Source organism: Amblyomma americanum, chromosome 1 (genome assembly GCF_052857255.1).
Source record: "Amblyomma americanum isolate KBUSLIRL-KWMA chromosome 1, ASM5285725v1, whole genome shotgun sequence".
NCBI lineage: Eukaryota > Metazoa > Arthropoda > Arachnida > Ixodida > Ixodidae > Amblyomma > Amblyomma americanum.
Window position 1 is genome coordinate 47,163,559 of NC_135497.1, and position 20,688 is coordinate 47,184,246.

The 20,688-nt window shown below is 47.4% G+C and overlaps 3 protein-coding genes across 3 annotated transcripts; 1 reads left to right on the plus strand and 2 right to left on the minus strand.

Annotated features, from left to right (window-relative positions):
* Nucleotides 1–802: 802 nt before the first annotated feature.
* LOC144132574 (chitinase-3-like protein 1) lies at nucleotides 803–5,482 on the plus strand. Its single transcript, XM_077665098.1, has 4 exons — nucleotides 803–1,003; nucleotides 1,670–1,798; nucleotides 3,721–3,938; nucleotides 5,452–5,482. Exons 1-4 carry the CDS (start codon nucleotides 803–805, stop codon nucleotides 5,480–5,482), a joined length of 579 nt encoding a protein of 192 aa, XP_077521224.1.
* A 1,893-nt stretch (nucleotides 5,483–7,375) lies between these two features.
* On the minus strand, nucleotides 7,376–9,405 carry LOC144112739 (uncharacterized). Its single transcript, XM_077645568.1, has 2 exons — nucleotides 9,328–9,405; nucleotides 7,376–8,193 (listed from the first exon to the last, which is right to left on the minus strand). Exons 1-2 carry the CDS (start codon nucleotides 9,390–9,392, stop codon nucleotides 7,875–7,877), a joined length of 384 nt encoding a protein of 127 aa, XP_077501694.1. The 5' UTR covers nucleotides 9,393–9,405; the 3' UTR covers nucleotides 7,376–7,874.
* LOC144132633 (uncharacterized) lies at nucleotides 9,402–19,791 on the minus strand (the record flags this gene model as incomplete). Its single annotated transcript, XM_077665223.1, has 5 exons — nucleotides 19,504–19,791; nucleotides 18,201–18,313; nucleotides 11,603–11,837; nucleotides 10,484–10,819; nucleotides 9,402–9,575 (listed from the first exon to the last, which is right to left on the minus strand). Coding segments are annotated over exons 1-5 (1,146 nt in total), but the record flags the coding sequence as incomplete, so codon positions are not given.
* Nucleotides 19,792–20,688: the final 897 nt, after the last annotated feature.

Below are 20,688 nucleotides of genomic sequence, written 5' to 3' on the forward strand. Positions count from 1 at the left end.
CTGTGTGATTTCGGTGCACGAAAAGAAAGAGCACGCGTCTGTCGACTGGTTCCAACTGGGCCACTAGCACTGCTACAATAGTGCGGTCGAGCGGCTGGCAAGAAATCGAAGCAGCCACTGTGCAATACAGTTTAAGCGTCAGAGGCATCTCTGGGAGTCCAATGTGCGCTCATCCATACTGCAGTGCCATAATCACCACAGGCGAAAAACAGGATACGTTTCAACTGTTTTTTGTTCGCCTTACATACCTTCCAAGCGACACGAACAGATTAGTCGAGGAACAAATTTTGTTTCAGCTGTGGATGCCTGATTTCCGGTTTCACACGGATTATTAATGCGTTACTGCAAACGGAAATGGCGAGCGATGTCCGTCTTATAGTAAGTGGCAGGTGGCCCATCCGCCACATCGCTTATCCCAGAAATTCTGTGCAAGCGCAGGTTTAAATGATTGCACCTACGCACTTTCCGCCCTGGTGGTTTAGTGGATAGAGTGCCCGGCTAATGAGCCGGATTTCCAGGGTTCGAACCAGACGCGGTGGCCACGTTTCGATGGAGGCGGGACGCAAAGGTGCCCGTGTGCTGTGCGATTTCGGTGCACGTCAAAGATACTCAGGTGGTCGTAATTATTCTGGAGACCTCTACTACGGCACCTCTTTCTTCCTTTGTTCTTTCACTCCGACTTTTATTCCTTCCCTTACGGCGCGGTTCCGGGGTCCACCGAGATATGCGAGACAATCTCTGTGCCATTTCTTTTACTGAAAGACCAATTTTCAATTTTACCCACGCACTGATCCAACGTAGCATGCATGACGCGCAGGTGGAGGCGAGCGAGGCGTTCCTCGGCGAGCTACGCTCCCGGAAGCGCGTAGCCCTGGAGTTGTCGCTGTTCGGCTACGCCTACAGGCTACGCAACACTGGGAGCTACGAGCTGCGAGCTAGCGTCCGTGGACCCGCTCCCCCGAGACCGTTCATCGACGAGCGCGGGCTTCTCGTCTATTTCGAGGTGCTTATGTCGCGTCTTTTCTACGCAGCCACCGATCCTGGTCGTCGCCTTGGCCACTGATCGCTTCTTCGCACGTTTCACAATACCACCGCAAATGGCACTTATCATCGATAGATATACAACTGAACCTCGTTTTAACGAAGTGGTTCTTCATAGCCCATATTTACCGCGCTCCCAAGGAGAATCGCCAGTGCTTAGTTGTATTCAATTTTTCGCTATAAATCGTTTCGTCATAACAAGGTTCGACTGTCACTTTCTAAAATGGCCGTAGAGGATCTGTGTCCAGGAGGGTTTCGTTTCGTCCGGTCTCTAATTTGACTAAGATGTGTGCGCAACGGTAGTTTTCTTTGTACTGTAAATTCTAGGGCTGATATAGCCTGCCTTATGGCAAAGTCACTTCTCTTCACTATGTAGAGAGCATAGGAGAGGTGAATATGTTAAAGCTTTGTCGTTGCTAACGCCGCCATGCTTGCTTAGCCATATTATCCGTGCGGTTGGAATTACCGTAGTTAGCGTGCTTACCGTACGGCGCGGTGCTAAACACTGTATTACCAGATGCAACCATAATAAACGTGCTACAGTTACACACACTCACGGCGCTTTTGCACAATGTCTATGCACACAAGATGCCGACTGACCACGTGCATGCGGTGCACGCGTGCGCAGATCTGCCTCGAATTCAGCTCCGACCTGTCGGTGCCACTGTACAACAAGGAAGCCGACTGCAAGATCGCCGTCAACCGGGACAAAGGACAGTGGATTGGCTACGACAACAAGGCCACCATTCTCAACAACGTCTGTGCGCGTATCCTAGCTCGCAATGTTTCTGATTTGCGAAGCGTCGCACTCAATCTACTGTTTGTCTGTAAAACATATCCGTGAAGCACGCCTTGAAAATCAGGGCGGCGCATGCATCAGGACATTCCGGAGCGGTGGCTTGCACTCACGTCACAGGTAGTGGCCGCCGTGCTTGAGACCACGTGTACAGCGAAAACCTACACAATTCTTCCCTTATCGTCCCCTGCATTCTGTAACCTATACCCTGTGCTCTTTACCCCTGTCTTGTTATTGTAGCATCTGAAGTTCCGCAACGCAGAATTACGGCCATAAAGCTTTCGCGGACGTATGCTGGAGCAGCTGTTCAGGAGTGGAATTACCCTCACGCACTATTGCGATATGCTTAAGCTGGGTATAGACAAAGTTAGGTTGTCACGTCGTCTCTCACATGACCAATGCATTGCTGACACGTTGATGCCACATCACATAACTGAAAGCGCAAGTCACTGTGCTGCGTTCACGGCCTGAAGGTACGTTTCTGAGTTATATGAGCTTTAAAGTCCCAAACTCTATACTATCAGCCATGAAAAGAAGGAAGCTGAGGTGGAAACACAAATAAAACCAACATATTACCTCCTGGAGAGTAAATACAAGCGAGGTTGATTAAGATTTCAGCAAAAAGTTTTCGCACCTTCGAAATTAATAACAGGAGCCAGCATTGAGCTTCCCCTGGCTAGACGCTTCTTACAGTGCTGTTTGTTGCTCAGTTGTCTTGTTTGCGTCTCATTTCTTGCTACGAGGGACACTGCAGTGGAAGGCTCCATAAATTTAGGCACCCTGGGGTTCTTTAACGCGGCCCCCAGTCGCACAGCAGACGGTTTACAGCGAGAGCTGTCGGTAAAAAGACCACCAAAAAAATGGCGTCGTGCGCCGTCCACACCGTTCACCACTGCGGAAGAAAGAGAAGCACACCACCTTCCGCGCTCGAGGCGGCTGGCGAGACGCGCTTTGAAAGTTTGCGGGAGAGGAGAAACGGCGCGTCAAGAACAAGCACTTCAGAAGATAGAAGCGAGAAAGAGAGCGCTGTCGCCACTGCACGGGAGTCCAACAGACAGGAGACATTTACAATCATTACAGTGACCGCAGTGGTGTGCTGTTCGTAGCGGAAGAACCGGTGTTAATGTGGAATGAGGTAAACGCACGGTACGATCGACAGCGCATTCAAAGCAGCTGTGGGGGTGTAAAAACACTTCATGACAAATGAAGGTCATGCACACGTTAAGTTGTACTAGTTACACACACCATTTAAAGAATTGCCGTTTACGCTGAGCTGCGAAAATTTGGACACCTAATCGTTATAAGCTGTGACAATGCGGGAACATAAGAACCTCACTGTGAGGTGCCATGCATGACTTTGCACCTGCCAGCCGTGGCATATGACAAGGTTCTTCCAACAGCGGTCATCTTGCTGACTTTCTCACCTCTCCCCAGGAAGAGGAGAGGGTGATGCTCATTTCTGCACTGCCGTCTGCCAACAGTGGCATGCCGCAGCTGTCTCTTGTATGTTCTTGGCAGGTGGCTCTAGCATATGCTAAGGTGCCAGTTTTTACCTTGCTGGTCGCAAGGTGTGACACCATTGGCGAGTGCGGGGACATGGGACTCTTATGCTATCCATAAAAACGCTAAACGCAGCGGTAGCTAAACTTTGCACATGGCCAGTAAAACCACGTGGAAGCACCACATGCGCGAAACGGGCTAACAGCTGCCACAGAGTTTAGCGTTTCTCACCTTCATTTAAATGCGGTCGACACAGCTGGATTCAAAATCGCAACCTTGGGCTCAGCAGCCGAGGCCAAAGTGAGTGAGCCGTCGGACGGGTACGCCTTCCGGGTTTGTGTTTACGCCTGCAAGGCAGTTAATGGTCGACAAATACCGCGCAGGTGCTGTTCGCCAAGCGAATGCGTATGGGCAGTATCGCCGTGGTGACCGTTGACATGGACGACTACAACGGCAACTGCGGCCAGCGCAATGTGCTGCTGGGACAGCTGCACAACGCGCTCAACGAACTGGACCGGCCCATCAAGAGGCTATCGGCGAACCTCAGCCTGTCTGAGTCAGCGTCGTCGTCAACGACCGCACCCGCCGTGGTGGCTCAGTGGTTAGGGCGCTCGACTACTGATCCGGAGTTCCCGGGTTCGAACCCGACCGCGGCGGCTGCGTTTTTATGGAGGAAAAACGCTAAGGCGCCCGTGTGCTGTGCGATGTCAGTGCACGTTAAAGATCCCCAGGTGGTCGAAATTATTCCGGAGCCCTCCACTACGGCACCTAATTCTTCCTTTCTTCTTTCACTCCCTCTCTTATCCCTCCCCTTACGGCGCGGTTCAGGTGTCCAACGATATATGAGACAGATACTGCGCCATTTCCTTTCCCCCCAAAACCAATTATTATTATTATTATCAACGACCGCCGCGTCCCAGAGGACTGCTGCTACGCCGAGCACCCAGATGATTCCGGTTAGACCCAGAGGGCACATGACAATCGCTGGGTTTAGCGACCGCGAGAAGCGTTCACACTGCACAGGGATTCATTCAACTGCATAGGGCCTCGCTTACATCGTGGGCCAAGATTGAATAAATACCATGTGGATGTAAAATATAAGTTTTACATTGAAGGCAAGATGCATGTCGGTCTTTGTAGTATGCTGGCGTGTTTGAATGTATCCAGAGACGATTCATACAGCAAAAGCTGTCTGAGCAGATGAACAAAGAGATTTTACACCCGTGCACATTGTAATAACGAGTACTTTTCTTCACTGACGGCAGACGAGAAGGGTCTGCTAGCAGATGGGGGAAGGCTACTGGCCACTGCCTTTTTATGCGCCCAAAATAGACAGTCGGTTGTGAGGCAGATGTATTGGTGTACTCCAGACTGTTTTGACCATATGGGGTTTTGCAGTGTGCACGGAAATATAAGAATACAGGTGCTTTTAACGCGATAGCTTTAGGGAGTTCATGTGGCAGAACATTCGACGTCGGCATCGGCCACAGTAAGCGAAAAATCCCCAGAGAAGCAACTTAGAAGGTGGGTGGGCCAGCTAAGTCATGTCACCTTGTGGCGGCATCACAACATGCCCACAGGACTGTGCACAAACTGCCTACCGTGGCAATTATAATAATTATTGGTCGAGAGAGGCTGCTGAGAAGAGAAACCTGGATCGCACATGTCCCACCAGTGGCAGCATCGGCCTTCACAGGTTAGTGGCGCATTGCGTAACCGCTGCCCTACTGCTCCAGGAGTGGTATGAGTACTCCTAGGGTTCTATGAATGCTAAGTACAGGATGCCCAGTTTTGTATATATGGGGCATTGATCCATTAGCTTGCGCATTATACCTTTATGGTGAGGCTTGAGTGCCCCCCGGTTTTTGAATATATTTTTGCCTCATTTGAAATATGGTTATTGCAGCTGGGATATAACTCTCAAACATTGCCGCAGTGGTCAGATACTACAGCAACCAAAACCTATGATCATACATGAGAACCTTCAACAGTATTTATTATACTTGCAACAGAAGTTGCCATCGATACTCTGATGGCAGTATCATGTGCAGGTTGGTTTGTATCCGCCATGTTACAGCATGTTGCATCGCTTAGCATTTATGTGCACCACGCAGGAATGTGCAGGAGCGCTATATGCACTGTTAACATGCGCAATGCCCAAAGTAGACAATGGACCAAGCACCATGTTCATGTTCCGAAATGAGATACCGTAAACAATTCATTTTTCTCAAGGTTAATATTTCACACATTCAGGCAAACTCACGATACCGGAATATTTCGAGAGTGCTAAATTTTGGAAAGGATAAGTGAGAAGCTCCTTAGTGCTCCTTTTTACCACAATATTCACGGCAGCGATTTTTTGCAATGTGCTGTTTATGTGATTCGGGACAAAACGAGAAAATTAGGCATTCACAGAAATTAAAGGTGCACTATATAGGAATCTGAACTCGTCTTTTTATCACGGGAACTCTATCTACACATCCCGGGCATTCTTAGAAACATAGATCGGATTAAGCGTCCCGGCTCCCCCCTTTTTTTGAACTGAACGCGCTAGGTAGACGGAGTTAACCAACGCGTCGAGTGCCTTTGAGTACAGTGGCAGCTCACTTTCGCTTTTATTTAGTTTTTATGTTTTTGTGAATAAACTGTTTAATTCACAGACAATACACCCGAAAATTAGGCCCGCGGAAATAAAGATACACGTGGACTCTGATTTACGTATCACTCCACCAATGGCAGAGAGACAAGCCGCCGCGGACTCGACGCGTTAGTTGACTCCTCCTCCCTACCGCGTTGAGTTCAAAAAAGGCGCGAGCCGGTACGTTAATTCCGATTTAATTAGGGTAATTGGCAGCACAGGACAATAAATAGAAGTTTCTAAGAATGCCCAGAACGTGTAGATAGAGTTCCCGTGGTAAAAAGCTGAGTTCAGATTCCTCTTCAGTGCAACTTTAAATCGTTTTACAACATAACAGAGGTGAATGGGGCAACTTGTCCCTAACGGTGCTAAGTAATCTCTGATCTTTATGATGATACTCATGGATAAAGCTTGAGTGTGCCCACCCACTCTCTCAGCACAGACAAGAGCCAGAACGTTTGCAAAATATTTTTATTCCCAATGCATGGCGAATGGCTGAACAGGCTTAAGCAATGACAGGGGACAAACCATCCTCCACACCACGTTATCTTTGGTCAGCGCAGATTCATAAAGGTCTCTTAGAGGAACAGCCAGACTCTTAACCGAACAAACCAAATCCACTATATGAAATAAGGGGCAAATACTTTACACAACAAACGTACGTAGAAGACTGTTTCATGACTAACAAAAATATTGGTGCGCTCATAAAGTGCATAAAATATCACAAACACAACACAAAATGTTTGTATGGAGCCCATTTAGCTCATGTTCATTTCAGTGGCATGCAGCATAAGAGCGAAGCTGTCACCACTCGTGTATGTGGCATTCGTAGTTGCATGTACGCCATAAGGTACACCATCAATAAAAGCTTCATCGCTCACTCTTTCAAAACTCCTTGCAAGGCTGGAAACCTTCCTCACAACCAATACTTTCCCTGTCTCCTACTCCCAAGCCTGAGTTACCACAGCTCGGACTCCTTGTCGGCTGAAGGCACTTCGAGCATGCATGGAGAGTCCGTCAGCCTTGCTACCCGCTCCCCTTCAACCACATCCCCAATGATCCACGCTGGGTATCCCTCCTACTGCTCACTTTCTTAGCATTATGCTTTGGCATTCTCCTTTGGAAGGCACATCAGCAGACCACACGAGAAAGGGAAAATGCAACTCACTAATGCCATACATTTCAACGGTATAAACTGTCACTGCAACAAACGAAATAAACTTGAAATGAAATTGCCGCTGTTTTGCCGCAATTCCTCTATTGCTGCTAAATTGCTGCAATTCCTGTGTTATGATGATAAATATATTATTGCACTCCACTCCTTCTCTACCGCCACAGGGGCCTTTTAGTTATTGAAATAAATAAATAAATAAATAAATAAATTCTATGTCCTAATATATTGGCAAGAGGATTTGAGAAAACACCCAAAATGATGCTTTAACACGTTCATTGCATCTTGGGTGACCGGTGGGTGATCCAAGATACTGAATCGCACGATGAATCCGTCGCTATGCTCTGATTTATCAAAGAGCCTGTGGAAAGGACACACGCCACGTCGCTGTAGCCATTTATTGGCGTTTCCAGGAAGTTGTAATTGCCAAGTAAAAAAAAAGTTTGCAACAATAGCACTAAGGGCAGCGTTATCTGTGTGAAGACAAGAAATTTTCTCCATGTGAAGCCTCAAGAAGTGCCAAAGACCTCCCTACTCTGCCCTCCACAAGAACCATGCATCCATCACCAACCCGCCTGCCTCCACACACCAGAAGCCCATGCAGCAGCAGAGCAAAAAAGCAACAGTAAAATCAAATCCAAAGACACAGTGGGAAAGTCAGCTGCCCTCCAGAAGCATCGCCAACCGGCCACAGCCTCACCATGCCCCCTAGCTAGGGGGCTGCCAACCTAGACACCTTCAAGAAAAATTCTGTTGCCGGTGCAAAGCATCAAGGCAATCACTCTAGTGTTCCACCGATGGCGTTCTTCTCCCGCTCGAACGCGAGCAAAAGCACCTCGCGGAAAGACAACGATCTCCTTGAGGCGCTCCAGCGCCCAGCGGCTCCCGGTGACCATTAGCTGGAGAAACCACTCGTCCATACGGTCCGTCTTGAGGTCACACTGGATGTCCTCAACGCCGGACCAGTCCATCATGATCTTCTTGATGATGTCCTCGTAGCGGCGCAGGATTTCGAAGAATTCTTCGTCTTCCCGGTTGATGTAAATCCTGGGGACAGCCAACAGGTTGACAGACTACTATTAACGCATTTCAGGATACTGCGGTGAATACAAATATCGATGCACTGCGAGTAAGGGTGCTTTAAAAAAGCTGTAAATTCGCAGGTTGGATTTGCGAAACATGCAGCGGCTGTTTCTGTTAACTTCCTCAATAAATGGCACTGAGACGGCGTATGCCGATTTTATAGCACTTCTCCAAGCATGCAGGTAACGTACACACGTAACAAACGGCAGTCACACAGCCTGCCAATTGGGGCTCATGGCACGGTTCGTTAGCGTTTCGTTAGAAAACACCTCAAGGAAAGCATGAAAGCAAGGCATTGAGGAGGGTAATGAATATATGACGATTATGGCCGATTGATGCAATATCTGATGAATGTGCAGTGTATTCCCAAGCAACTAGGCCTCACCAATTGGCCTACATCTTTGCTCTCCTTAGACTCCTTGTGAACTGCTTAAGCATGTAGCGGTGCGCACGGAAAAATGTTCACAGACTCACGGACGTCTTTCCTGTGTCAGTGGTGTTCTACGTTAAGGTTCCGTAGAACATGAGCACAACGTAAGCCCTCAACAAAGGTGACGCGAATGTTTAACGACCAATTCCGGGTTTGAGTCAATAGGAGAGAGGAGCATTACTGGTACAGAATTCCCAGCAGTACCCTTGCTCAAAACAGGAATCGATGCCTCCGCTGCTGCCTGGAAATCTTTAGAAGCTGTCTGCTACGTATTTTGATTGTTCTCCCCTTTAAAGGGTAACAGAAAAAATTCTGTGTCAGTTTCTTTGCCTTGAAAGAGGTCCACAGGCCTAGTAATCATGACAATGAGCTCGACCCACCGCTGCACAGAGACAATAATCATTTGCAAATAATTTTGTACAGGCAGTTTTAATCTCCATCTGAGGCTTAAGTGCGCCTCGATGTCAGGATTGCCTGGCCAACCCGGACATATGCATTCCTGATGATGTCAGCGACACCGGAAAGCACCAAACACTGGTTGTTCACAGGTTTCACAGGCGAGTTCGGTAACGTCACAGCGTTAAGGGCAAATGCACCTTGACGTCACTGGATTCATTCAGTTCTTCAAGCTACGTCACTCCTGTTTAGAAGAAAGGTGTGAAATATACCTGATCAGCTCTGTGGAGGGGCACCCCTCGGGTGCCCTGCGCAGGTAGGCAAGGTTGCCGGACATGGAAAGTCGGTTGAGCATGATCAGGGCCAGGTGTCCCAGCCGGTAGCGGTGCCGGCACTCCTTGGAGATCACCTCCCCGTCGCTTCCGCCCTGGAAGATCTTGAGGCACCATGCGCACGCAAAGCGCAGGCACAGGATCACCAGCTTGTGCGGCGGCATGTCCCTCGAGATGGAGCGGGACACCTGTGATGGGAGGTGAATAGTGAGCCTCCACCGATAACTCCCCCACGCTGAGGATGGCACACAATATTTAAGTGCATTTATCTACGAATACGTTTTTCTTGGTAGAGCGATGACATTCGCTTACTGTGTTACCACATAGAGTCGCCTTCACTTCATACTGGGAGCGTGCAAAATGTCTTGAAGGAGCTTGTAAATACCCTCTCAGCCTACTTAAGCTCTCGGGATTTTCACAAAATAAACCTCAATCCAGGTTACGTGCCCAATCGTGCACATTTCCCTGTTGTTTGAAAAAAAGCCGAACGTAAGGCAGGAGAAATCGTCAGTGTAGAATGACTGCTCGTTATTACTCAGTTATGACAGCGGAGACGTACTATCCCAGTCGTGATCGTACCAGCCGATTGTCTAATGCAGGTGCGTCTACTTTACCGCTGGCCAAGTGCAGCTCATCCGGTACATGCGCAGTACGTGGGTGCTATGTTAAAACGTTATATTCATACCACACAACACAAATTGGCGCCTATACCGAGTTACAAGGTCGCCATCATCATCCTGGTAGACCATCGACGCAGCTGTGATATCAGAACACGAAACAAAATGCCAGCACTTCGCAAGCTTCCCATACAACAGCACATGGCGCCTCCTTTCAAAGCTGCCACATGTAGCTGTATGCTACGTTTATGTTTAAAAAACAGACTGAGTTTTGTTCAAACAGGCGAAGCACATTGCTGCCTCTACCCCGCTTCTTACGGCCGTTGGATGGCGAACTCTAGCCAGCAAACGGCGATGCAGAAAAGAGCCTTATGCACGAAGCACATAAAGGAGCCAAGCCCTCTAGCTTGTAGGTCTACTCTTTGGTCTCGTAGCCCAGGAAATCCACCCAACGCAGCTTTTTTGCTGCCATCACGCACCTTAAAACAGGCCTCGCGCATGATACTCTTGTAGACGCCCAACTCCTCTGTGTTCTTGACAAAGAGAAACTCGCGACTGGAGTCGATCCAGTCGTACATGAGCCTGAGCAGGTTGGTCAGCACCTGCGTGTCGCCGTGCTGTGTGCCGTCCTGGTCGCCGCCACCAGGGTGCGGCAGGCCAAGCAGCAGCGCCCCGAGTCGTTGGCAGAAGCTGTTGCGCGATGCCGGCACAGGGAGGCAAGAGGACGTGTTGACCACGATGCGCATGAGCACATCGCACACCACCCAGGGGAAGCTCTGGATGCCTCCTTCGGAGGACTGAAGCTCGTACGTCACCTGCTCCCCGACACAGCATAATACATTTACAATGTGTCTTCCACAAGGTGTTAGCCTTAAACTAGTCGCCGTAAGGTGTTCAGTGTGCAGTCGCGTCGAACGAAACACGCCGAAGCAAGACCATGGACCTTTGGCAAAACATGCATCGCAGTGAAATGTCTTCAAAAGACGCTGAAAATTTTGCGGAGACACTGCACCTCCACCTTTAAGGGCGTGATGTGACATCGGCTCCTTTTGCACACGCAGACACGCACACTCAACCGCAAATGAAAGTTAATTTGTAATACAGATATATCTCCTATCTTGCATTGTGACACCGCCCGCAAGCTTAACACGATTTATCGAGCGTGTCTCTTCGAGTGACATCAGCACCGTTAACGACGATAGAGACGGCAGGCCATCCTATGGCCACCTGTTATCGTCAGCCGCTGCAAACACACTGTGCAACATGGTCTCAGACATAACGCCCAACGCTCCGTGGCACTGGGGTCAGTCCTCCAAGCCACATGCTTCACCATCCGCGTTAAATCTGCGGGTGCTGGTATTCCTCCCTGAGATGTTATTTCGGCCATTAAGTTCTACATTAGGCTAAATAACAAAGCGAAGGACAAAGAAAGTGAAACGACTACAACACCGTTGTCAAGATTTTAAAGCGGCAGCCTTTATCGTTGCGTTCATGAGCCATATCTTTTTTCGGCTCGTTTGTTCGAATGCCCAGCTTCCCTCAATATGCACTGACGATAGCACAGCTGAATACCAGATTGAAAGCGCAGTACGCCTCACCTGGTACCAGGCGGAGGCCTTAAGATTCTCGTGAGCCTCCTCAAGCTGCTCAGAGAAAAACTCCTCGCGCGTTCGGCGCACCACATGCTCGACCTGGCTCTCGAGCACCATGGACATGTCCGTAGGGTCGTTCTCCTTCATATATTTGCTGAGCTTGGACACAGCCCCGGAGAAAGCCTCGCTTTCGGTTTCGATCCGGTACGACTTCAGCAGTGCCCGAATCTTCTTTGCATACCTGGAGCAATGAAAAAGGATGAAGCACTGTCACTGAACTGTGATTTGTGACTGGAAACGGGGAGGAAGAAGTTTGCTTGGCTGATGTGTTTTGCTGGCAGCTGCTGTTCTCTGGTTCTCCTGGTGGTTCCGGCTTGTTCATCATTGGTGAGCCCGCACTATGTGAGGGGGTTTTGGCCAATGTGTAGGTTAAGGCACAGTTCATGTGAATCTGACGGTGCGTTTTGCTGAAAGATGTCGTTGACCTCCCCAGGTGAAAGGTTGGCAGCTTGGTTTGCCAGCTTGCCAGCCCAAAGCCTGCCTGCCGCTTGAGTCCTTCCAAAAAATGGCATTGATGCAATTCCCGTGGTTCTCGTCCCAATCGGTGAGGGTGCAAACAAAATGAAAACCCCCCAACTAAGTCAACAGGAGCTAAGACCATTGACAGTCCATTATCTGCAGATCTCTGAAATGCGTCAATTTGGCCATTCAGGCATTGTGTGCAAGCCCCCCCCCAGGCGCCTATTGTGTTGCTAACTTGCTTTAGTGCAAAATTTCCAGCTCATTGCCGGTGAAAGCATTCATTCCTGAACAGCTTGCATGTTTCAATGGTATCGTACGTGGTGTTGACCCAGCACCATTTCTGCACGAAATTCTAGAAGAATTTCCGGATGCAGGACTTGGGGTCCTTTCAGTCTACCGCTGTAGTAGAGAGGCAAATGGCTCACGTCTTGCTGCTGAATCTGTAATAACTTTTGCTGGCTCTTCCTGCCCTTCTGAACTAAAATCTGGCCAATTGTTTACCTTGTGGACCCACTAGAACCCCGCCCTCTTCAATGCATCAACTGCTCTCGGTTCGGGTATAGCGGCAAAGCATTCAAGTCGGAGACCCCTTGCCGTTTATATGGGGAAGGTCATTCTGCTGATAACTGCACCTCAGAGCAGCCTCATTGCATCTGCAGCAACATTCACTCAGCTGATGATGCCAATTGCGCAAAACGTAGTGAAGAGCGTAGCTTGTTGGACATTATCAAAGAGAACCGGTGCTCTAGAGTCGATGCCTACGCTGCTCTTAACAGGAAAGTCTCATACGCTAGTCGTGTGCGCGCTTCTGTTGGGGAGATTGAGTCCAACTTGACTGCCTCAACTGTGACCACAGTGTAGAAAGCCCTAAATGATGTGGTTGAGCGAATGCTGAACACATTTTCTGAGGCGGTGGCTCAGTTTGTTGTAGTTCAATCTGTGTCACCATCAACAACCGTCCTTTCAGCAACGTCTGCATCTGTTTCAGCTTGTGCAGGATCACTCAAAATCACCTCCTGATGCACCCCAGGTCCCACCTAACATCTCTGTTCCTAGCAGTGCATGTCGCACTGACACCTGCACACAGATGTCGAAATGTCGTGCCCGACGCTCAAGCGCCTTGCTTCCTCGTCACTAATTCTAGTTCTCCACAGATGAAAGCTAAAAAAGGACCACCCAAACTTCTTCCCCATGTTTACATCCTTAAAGAGACGGTTTCTACCTCTTCAATTGGTCATTAATCATGGCAGGTATTAAAGTGTTAAAATGGAATTGCCGATCCGTATTGTCTTATCTTCCAGATCTAGAAATACTTATTCACAAACATAAACCTGATATATTGTGCTTCTACAAGAAACTTGGTTATCACCTTGTAAATCGTTTTAAATGAGGAACTTTCGAGTTTTCAGGTCAGATCGAAATGTTGGCAGGGGAGACGGATTGGTAACCATGCTATCTAAACATTTGTGTCATCAGGCATCTATCTCTAAGAAAATTCTCCCTGACTGTGACCTTCTAGCGATCAAAATTTTATTTCCGCATTGCGTCGATATTACAATTGCTAACCTCTATTTTCCTTTAGGTGCACAGAGGACAGACTCTTTAGACAGCTTGGTGACAGGCACAAGCAGTGCAGCCATCGCAGGGGAGTTTACTCTCACCATGGTGACTGGGAAGTCGTACTGATTCCTGCGGCAAGCTTCTCTGGTCGTGGCTGTCTGCAAATTCTGTACGCTGCTGCAATTCTAGAGAAATAACCTTTATGCGAGGGGTTTCTCGCTCTACCATTGACTTAACAGTATCAGCAGGTAGGCTAGAGGTGACTGACTGGTCGACAGAGGATTCGGGTACATCTAGTGATCACCTTCCTATAACATTCACTATCCGGTTATCTCCGCTCAAAGCTAGTTGTGTAACCCATAAAATTGTCAACCACCATATCTATAAAAATCTGACGTCTTCCTCATTTAACTCTATAGTACAAGCTGGGAAGACAGAGCTCAGCAGACGGTTTCATTTTTGTAAAATGCAGTAGACCTCTCAATATTCGCTGTACCCACAGCAGTCTCTAATAAACAGCCGTCTCCTTGGTGGACAGAAGAAAGTGAGAAGGCCTATCGTCGCAGAAAAGGGGCCTGGCCCCGGCTATTCTGCAACCAGAGTCTAGCTAACTGGTTTAGTTACAAATTCTTCTCAGCATCTTTCAAAAGAACAACTGCAAAAGCCAAGGAGGAACATAACCAAAATTTAAACACATAACTTTCAAATCCTCGCAATCGGAAGGCCCTGTATAGATTCATGGCGCATAACAAGAGTTCAGCAGTCTCTCTCCTCACTAGTTCAACAGTGTTATCACCACAAAGGCTCAGGAAACCGTGGAGCGTATTGCTCAGGGATTGCTATTACGCTTCCAGATGCAGAGAAACGTCCCTTTGTGCACAATCTCACCATCTTCGGATTATACCGAGGTTGATGCATCAGAGCTCCTCTCAGTCCTGGCAATGTTGCATCCTGCAGGCCCTTGACCAGATGGTGTCACTGTTGGTACGATTAAAATTTTACCCCAAGATTTTACAAGCGACCTCTTAGATATGGTCAATGCTTCGTTGGAAAATGCATCGATTCCAAACATTTCGAAGACAGCGGAAATGATTTTATTCATGAAACATGCAGGAAAAGGATATGTCTTAGATAATGTTTGGCCAATTGAGCTGACTTCAAACTTAGTCAAATTATTAGAAAGAACAGTGCACAGTCACTTCACAAAACATATTCATGACGTCAATGGTCTCAGCTCAGCCCAGATTGGCTTTCGCCGCGGATGCTCTATATGGTCCGCACATGTGGATCTAGAGAGCAGAATTCGGCTTTCGCTACACAGAAGGGAAGTTTCAGCTTTGGGCACTCTTGATGTAGCGCAGGTCTATGACAGCGTAGAACATACTTTTTTGCTTAACAGACTTGCTCAGTAACAACCTCCAACCTGCATTTATGCGTGCATATCTGAATTTCTCAAGGACATATACCTTTATTGCACTGAGTGAACCCTATGTTCTAATACATATTATCAATGAAGAGGTTTTCCGCAAAGATCGGTGCTATCCCCGCTGCTTTTTAATATTTTGCTCAGTGGCATCCCCATTCGTCCTGATATAATTCGTCCATTCGTCCTGATCTGTGATGTATGCAGATCACATAGCTTTTTTCGCCTCGTCCAGGGATATCCATTTGCTTTACCAGATTCTGCAGGGATATTTGGATGCTCTTAGAGTATGGTTGCAGGGTAATAATTTAACCCTGAATGTAGACAAATGCAGCGTTTTGGTATTTCCTCCAGACACGCCTTTGCACATTTCATTAGTCCGTCACTCTAACCTGATTCCACAAGTGGAATCCGTAAAATATCTAGGTGTTACTGATCACCCTGCATTAGATTAGGCCCTTCTTAAAGGAGAACGCGCTCCAGGCCGGCTGACAAGAATCGCCAATAAAAAGTTTGGGATGCGCCGCGAAACATTATTGTTACTATACAAAGCCTATGTAAGACCTATACTTGAATTTGGTTGCATTCTGTTCTCTGGTAGCGCAAACTACAAGATTCAATCCTTAATCTTACTAGAAAGGCGAGCTCTACGTCTCTGCCTTGGCCTCCCAAAATAATTTTCAAACGCCCTGCTTTATCTGGAAGCTCATATCCCTGATCTAAATTCCCGCTTTCAAATATTCACGGTGCGAGCCTTCCTCTAGTCGATGGACCCGGTGACTAATGTCAGCACTCCTATTTTTGTGTCTCAGCCGGCCGTATTCTTTTCTCATCATTGGCCACGGTATCAAATGCCACAAATTATGTTAGTACAGAACTTTTTAACACCGATTGCTGTTGATCGCAGTTCTTTCCAGTGGGTTGACGACACGCCGGCAGCTGTGGAATTCCATTTTGACCACATCGTCCCATCTCATGCAAAACACATGCCAGCAAACATTTTAAATGGTCTTCTCTCTGATCACATAGAGGAATACCCCTATCATACGGTGCTTTCTACCGACGCCTCCGTCAACTGCCAAAAAGCTGCAGTTGCCATCTTTTCACAGCTTCTGGCATGGAACTATTCTGTCCGCATCCCAGATTATATTCCTATATTCTTTGTGGAATTTTTGGCTCTTGGAATGAGCCTGCACAAAATTCCATGTCATGTGTCTGACGTTAATATCCTCGCTGATTGTTTGTCAGTTTGTCTCCCTTGAAACTTCAAAAAAGATTTTTTGAGCCGTTTCCTGCGATTTTTGTCCCATGCACGTTGAAGAATGTCCGTTTTGTCTGGGTCCTTGGCCATACAGGTCTTCATTCAAATGAGGTGGCTGATTATGTAGCAAGGTCGGCTCCTGACGGCTCATTGACACTTATATGCCCCGAATGTCAGCCTGCTGGCGATTTCCAGGTTTCAGTGGTTCCAACACATATCAGCCAGGTTACGTGATCCCCTACTAAATAACACTAATTATCAGCACTTAGCATATAATTGGAAAGTCCGTTCTTGTAAATCCAGGCTGTGTAAGTAAATATGACGCGGTTGCGGTGCAGGATTCCCAATTTGAATTTATATCTATGCAGGTGTGGGTTGACACCGAAAAACCCAAGTGACTAATGCGGGGAGGTTGAATCTGTTTAGACCATTTTCTCCTCTACTGCACAAAGTTCGCACTTCAGAGAAAGATTTGCCTGGAGGTCCCTCTCTCCAGGTTAGGGCTCCCATTATCTCTGCCAAAGTTATTATCGTTTGGTGCGAGCGCCAAAAGATTTGCATTGGGTTCAATTTTTGGGATTCTCCATGAATAGATAATTGCAACTGGTAGGTTGATTTGCTAATTCTTTTATTATTATTCGAGCTCTTCTTTTTCTCACCAAAATACTGTGTTATTTAACTTTAAATACTCTTCCGTCAATTTGATTGATACATTTTTCAAAATACATGCTTGGTGCTGAAATTTTGTCGTAATCTCCCGTGGAAATTTCTTTGTTTATGCCACTACACCTTGGCCAATCCCCCCCCCCCGTGGGTATGTGCCATGTTTACTGAGGTAAAGAAGAACTGTGAAGGTGAAGCAGGCCACTAAAAAGGATGAGGTACTATCACTGAACTATGAAGCTGACACAAACGGAATATGATGGTGTACTGTCAATGAACTGTGCAGGTGGTGCAAGTAATGGAAAATGCGAGCAACCGAAAACGATAAGGTACTGTCACTTAACTGTACAAGTGATGCGAGCAAGCACGGGAATTTTTAACAAACGGTCCTAGTTCGGACGGCTGCAACCATGTGGAGATAAAAAATAAAAATGAGCAAGGAAATTTTGGTCGTTCGGTGCATCCCATTATTTTTCTACGGCTGTCGGAAATAGTTGGCATGAGCGCACGAAGCATTTTTGCAGGTCAGAGTTTGCAGCCAGAAGAAAGAGTCGGCCACGATAATAACTATGTTCGAGCAGAATCTCTCAGGACTCTCCAGTTTTCACAATATTACAAGCTTAATATATTCCCACTGAGTTACGCCGTCTTTCCTGCCGGGGGATAAAAGAAGGCGCTAATTGTTGAATGCCTAAGACCTTCAACATGTTGCAAGAAGCTGTGTACTCTCCATGGTATATAAAGTTGTCATTTTGAAAATATTCAGCACCCTTCGTTGAAACAGTTGTGGTAAGGTCAGTATGAAGCTGCTGGTGCCTGCTATTATAGAGACTTAGTATTACCGTAGAGACTGTTAAATAACAAAAACTTGTCAATAAAATAGAACTGTGAGCACTAAATTGGGGTAATATTTCCCCACGTGCTATTTTAATTTCTTACAGGCCTCGCTAGTGCAAAAACAGATTATTCACAACCCACGGCTCCGAAGCAGTCTGTGCTTCAACTAACTGAGAGAGGCCTAATACGACAAGTGATTTCCATGGTTTTATGACCGCATTTTTACCCCACAGTAGTCAGAGCACATTGGCCTAATAAGATAAAGGGTGAAATTTCTGCCATCTCCTTTAGTGCAACACACTTCGTATAGTGTAATGTTCAGAGGCATTAAAGCGTACCGCTTATAGGCGGACGTGGCTTCTTTCAGGAACTGTTCTCTTCCCTCGAGCAGCAGTCGGGGGTGCGGAAGGCTCTCTTCCACCACTTCAAGGCACTCGGAGCTCAGTTCAACCTGTTCATCGGAACCACACAAGGATGACACAACAGTGTGTTGCGCGCATTCAGCACATCAAGAGTAAACAATGCAAACAGCATCCGTGAACGTACAATCGGGGACAAAAATTAACTGGCCTCCTTTTTCAAGTTCACAAACGTGCCACATTGCATGCGAGCGCGCATGACTGCGCACTGGTGGTGTCGATCCTCGGCGCGAGGGACAGGCCAGTTACTTTGGTCCCCGATAGTCGAGGCGCACTGGCCCTGAGGCCTCATAACTACTGCTAGATGCGACAAGTGACAAGATTTTCCCCGTGATAATACTGAACGGTAGTCGGTAGAGAGCAACCGAGGGCAGGTTAAACAAGTCAAAACGCTTCTACCTAGCAACACTGGCATGTAGTATAGAAGCTCATTAATTGCACCCTGATGGTTGGTGCTCCAGCAATGACACACAGAACGAAAAACCCAAACAGGCCGCCAGAGTTCAACGGACTTCTTGAGCATCTCGAATACAAACAAATGCTACAGTTCTACTCGTCACTGTCGATGAACAAAATGTACAAAGTACATCGCCAGAAGCAGCCATGGGGTATATCTCGAATATACTATGTGCTATGTACATAGAGCAACGTATTCAGTTCCGACCGTCAAATATATTGCTAAATATCGTGTAAAAAGCACGGCCGCAACAAATTAGTTGCTTATGCAATGATCGACATGCGATCATTCATGAAAACATATAACCTTCATGTCGGAAGCTTCACGGCTCTGTCATAGTTGATGTTATGTTATAAATTGAACCTGCGTAAAGACCGACAGGTTCATGCAAGAGCTCCAGTGGCCCTAAGCTACAGGTTGATGCAACGTTGCTCAAGTGTTTTCAAACTGGGATCTTGCAGATTCCAGCTTTGAAGCAAACATCGGCACTTTCAGAAGTCCTGTCGCTCATTTGAAAACGAGAAACCTAAACATCTTGGAACAGTCACAGATGAGGCCCTGAGATCTAACACCTGAGTGAGCAGTCAGGGAGTAAAGGCAGCGCCAAACAACACCAACCAGGAGCAAGCACGAGTTACAGAAGAGACGTGGGCATTATGAACTGCACTATCCTCGAAAGCAGAGTTTTTCGTTTAATTCCGCCGTCTTCGCCATTAGAGTAACTGCAGTCGCCTGAGCCACAAGTTGGGAAACGCTGAAGTATACCTTTTTGCAATTTCGGTAGAGCTGCCCGAGAACCTTGCGCGAACAGTAGGTGTTCTTCGTGTCCAGCTTCTCCATGAAGTCCGGGTACATGGGTGGCTTCTCAGAGTTCTGAAAGCCCTTGAGGTCACCGCACTTGGCGAAGTCAAGATTGACGGCACATTTGCGTGCCAGTTCGCGGCAGCGGTGCGAGTTGATGCCGCTGTCCAGTATATCAGCCCAGACGAGGTGCGCGTTGGCAATCAGGCCAATCTTGTCACCCTTGATGTACTGGCAAAAGAAGTCCACCATGTCCTGGATCTGTGGCCACCGTAAACGAATGGCAAGTTCTCTCGTGAGACGGAGGATATACAGATTTCATGCCCCGTCCATTTACATTCGTCTGAAAACTGAGGGTCAGGGTCTTTACACGTGTGCAAAATATTTGGTGGCACCTTTAAGGGAACGAGCACAAGCGGGAACCTTTTAGGCCTGTGCTGCTCACTTTACTTTTGAGCCGGCGAGAAATGTAGACTTTTAGCAGCCGTCCCCTCCCAGTCAACTACGTATACACTAGCAAAGCCGCGGCAATGCGTTACATGTGCTTGTTTTCTTACACAAAGGTGTCATTATTTAAAGTGAGCCATGCTGCACACTCTCTTGACGTCATCACTCGCATCTCGCCGGAACTCAGACAAGTTTGTTCCTAAGAAAGTTTTGGATGATTTCCTTAGCCAATAATGATCTGCTTGGATCGGTTTGGTTGTGTCGACTTAGCTGCACACAGTCATATTGGTTAACATCCAGGGCACACATATTAGTAAACCTCAATAATCAACAAGACACACATACTGGTTAACCAACATGATACAATTAGCCCGACAGCTCGTCTTATTCAACTATGGACACAGTCCGATGGTCAAGCCACCGCTCTAATCTAAAATGGTCAAAAAGACGCAAGGTTTGCAAGGTAATGTCACCATTGAGCAAAGAGCATTGCCTCTTGCGAGCGAAAAATGAGCTGCCAGGAGTCCTTCATTTCTGCTTTCTACACGGAAGTAAAATTTCGGAACGTAGACAATAGGTTCACCGCTGTTACAGTCTATTGTACAATGGAACCAAAACTCGACTACAGCCTCTTTTCGAACCAAAAGGCCGCATCTAGCAAATAATACTCCATTACAACCCATTTGTGATCAATGTTAAAAA